The sequence below is a fragment of the Galeopterus variegatus genome, unplaced genomic scaffold (assembly GCF_000696425.1).
Source record: "Galeopterus variegatus unplaced genomic scaffold, G_variegatus-3.0.2 Scaffold398, whole genome shotgun sequence".
Taxonomy (NCBI): Eukaryota; Metazoa; Chordata; class Mammalia; order Dermoptera; family Cynocephalidae; genus Galeopterus; species Galeopterus variegatus.
In genome coordinates, this window is record NW_007726509.1 from 328,396 (window position 1) to 331,135 (window position 2,740).

General features: G+C 44.0%; 1 protein-coding gene across 1 annotated transcript in view; it reads left to right on the forward strand.

Annotated features, from left to right (window-relative positions):
- The window catches only part of CLIC6 (chloride intracellular channel 6), a 46,949-nt gene that overhangs the window by 38,849 nt on the left and 5,360 nt on the right, over positions 1-2,740 (forward strand). Inside the window, exon 7 of the mRNA XM_008568324.1 lies at positions 27-153. Coding sequence (XP_008566546.1) covers positions 27-153 — 127 coding nt within the window. The remainder of the gene's footprint in view (positions 1-26; positions 154-2,740) is intronic.

Below are 2,740 nucleotides of genomic sequence, written 5' to 3' on the forward strand. Positions count from 1 at the left end.
AAGAAGCTGGACAACTATTTAAATAGCCCTCTGCCTGATGAAGTAGACACCTACAGCACCGAGGATGTCACCATTTCTGGAAGGAAGTTCCTGGATGGGAATGAGCTGACGCTGGCTGACTGCAACCTCTTACCCAAGCTCCATATTATTAAGGTTTGTCTTTCCTCCTGACTCATGTGCTGGATACATGAATGAGGCTTTGTTTTCTTTTGTTTTGACTTGTGTTTGGGCCAGACATTTTGACAATCTGAAAAGCGGACTCTTGAATTAAAAACTCTAACTCATCTCTGTTCAAGGCAGCCAAGCCTCAAATTTCAGATATAAAGGTACTTCAAAAAGCTCATGATAAAATGGAATTAAAAGCTAATAAGAATCATTCCACGAATCTTTTGAAGTACCTCGTACATGGAATGATGGGCTTCTGCTGTTCTTCAGAAGTGCCTGGGAATGTGGCCCCTGTCCCTCTGGCCTCACTGTTTGTCTTTCTCAGCTGATCCCCTGAAGACAGCCTAAAGAAAAGTTATGTGAAAGCAGCTTGAGGGAATTCATAGGTTACACCTGGCATTTGACACTTAAGGCTTGGAGATGAGGCATGGACTCTGGGACTATTAAAATGTGAACTCAGTGGTTGTTGGTTGTGGGGTAAACATGGTCCTTGCTAGGGATGACAGAAGAGTGTCCCGTCAGCTCTTAACACTGACCATTGGCAGCTAAAGAGCAGCTGACAGCTCCTTGGAGGGGCCTCTGCCATATTTGGAACCGTGTCTTCCCAGATAACTGAACATGATACAAGAGTCATGGGTCATATGATTAGCCATGATGTTAGCAGACATAAGAATTGGTTAGGGAGTTTTGTAAAAATGTAAGTCCCCTATCTATTACCTGACCTAGTAAATCAGAACTTCTAGGGGTGGCCCCCAGGATTCCAAGGCAGATGCCCACACTTGGACTTCTCAGTTGCTGCTGTCTCTCAGCAGTGCTCTTAGTCTCTCCATCTCTTTCATAAGCTCATTATTATTAACCCTATTGCTATGTCCTCAGCCTTCAGTAGCCCCAGGTATGTCAGGAAGAATCTCATGCCTTGCTCTGAACCACTGTGATGATTAAAATCCCACCAGACCCAGGGCTAGGTCCTTGGTACAAGGGTGAAAGAGATGGGAGAGACATAGAGTAATACAAGTAAAGGGCCATGTGTTCTCATAGCACACTGAATCAGCATTTAGAAGTCACACATCAGGTTCACAGTCTATGGGGCTGATGCTCCTGTGGGCTACCTGCCAGCCCTCAGTACTCCCTTGCCCTGTCTTCCTGCATTTCTTCTTTCCACCTCTTCCCCTCTCAATGCTTGTTGTGTTTACCTTCTTTCTTCTCTCCTTCTTGTTATGCTTGAGGGTATGAACTTGAAATGCAAGCTTTCAAGGTGTGCTGATCCCTTGAGAATGCTTTCTAATAGCTTTGCCAGTGCCCTGACATACAAAATTTAATGAAAGCATCTTAACTCCTGAAAACCTGCTAAATTTGGAGCCATTTCCAACAGGATATTTACATAGTTGTGTTTCAGCTCAGCCCATTTTGTGAATGCCTTTTAGTCATTGCTGCGACTAGTGTAGCATCGCAGAAGTACTTGGAGGCTGAGGAAGAGCGAGACCGTTATCTCAGCCACACATCGTTAATTTCCACTTGTTTAGCTCCTATGAAAAAAGACTACTTTAAATTTCAGTATAAGTGGTAAGCTTCCGAGTGGGCTAAAGCAGTCCATGGCTCCAGTAGAAGACCTCGCAGCAAAATCTTTAAAGCCATTTAGCACTCAAAATACCAAATAGCTTAATGATCTTCCAGGATGGAGTACTTCTGAAAGGAAATGAGAATCAATCTAAGGGAATTATGGTAAAAGACAAGAGAGTGAAGGGATTTATAATTTATTCCCCTTCCTGAAACCTAGCAAAAATAATAAAAAAATAGAGTATTAGCTTCATCTTTTATAAAAGTACAAAGAAATGACAGATCACCAACTTGAAGGCTAAGAAACTTTATCTTATGTGAGGTGTCAGAGGCAACGCATGTTTCTGCATAGCTGTAGCAAGGTTCAGATTTCTCAAAAAGTCAATAGCGCAATCTTGAAATGCCCAACCCAAACTTCTTTGTTTGAGGGCTGTGGAATGCAGTGAGCCTTGAGAGACACAGGGGACTTCCCTATAGGGACCACTTTTGAGCTGAGATCTCTAGGGAGGCAGAGCTGGAGGAGGTGCTGTCAATGGAGTCTGAGACACAGCCCCTAATACAAAGGAGCAGTCTGGAGAGGAGGTGGGGTTGGAGGAGTGAAGGCAAGTAAGCTTTTCCTTTGTGGCTGCTGGGCAGAGAAAAGAAACAAGCCCCAACCAGTCAGAGAGAGACCATAAGTTGCCCAAGCTTCATCTATAGCCATGGTGAACTTCTACATAATGTGTGAGGCTCAGAGTGGAGGATGCCCTAACCCTAACCCCAACCCAACCCTAACCCTAACTTCATCCCCAACCCAAACCAAACCCTAACCCCTACCCCAACCCCAACCCTAACCTGAAACCCAACCCTAACACTAACACTAACACTAATGTGTCCCTGGGGCAGCGTTCATTAAGAGGATACTTGAGAGTAAATATCCAAATCAATCTGCCTCCTGCCCCATCTCACTCCCTTTGTTCATTACATTAATTTTAAGCTAATGGTGGGTTCAATAAATCAGCTTCATTAAAAGATGACT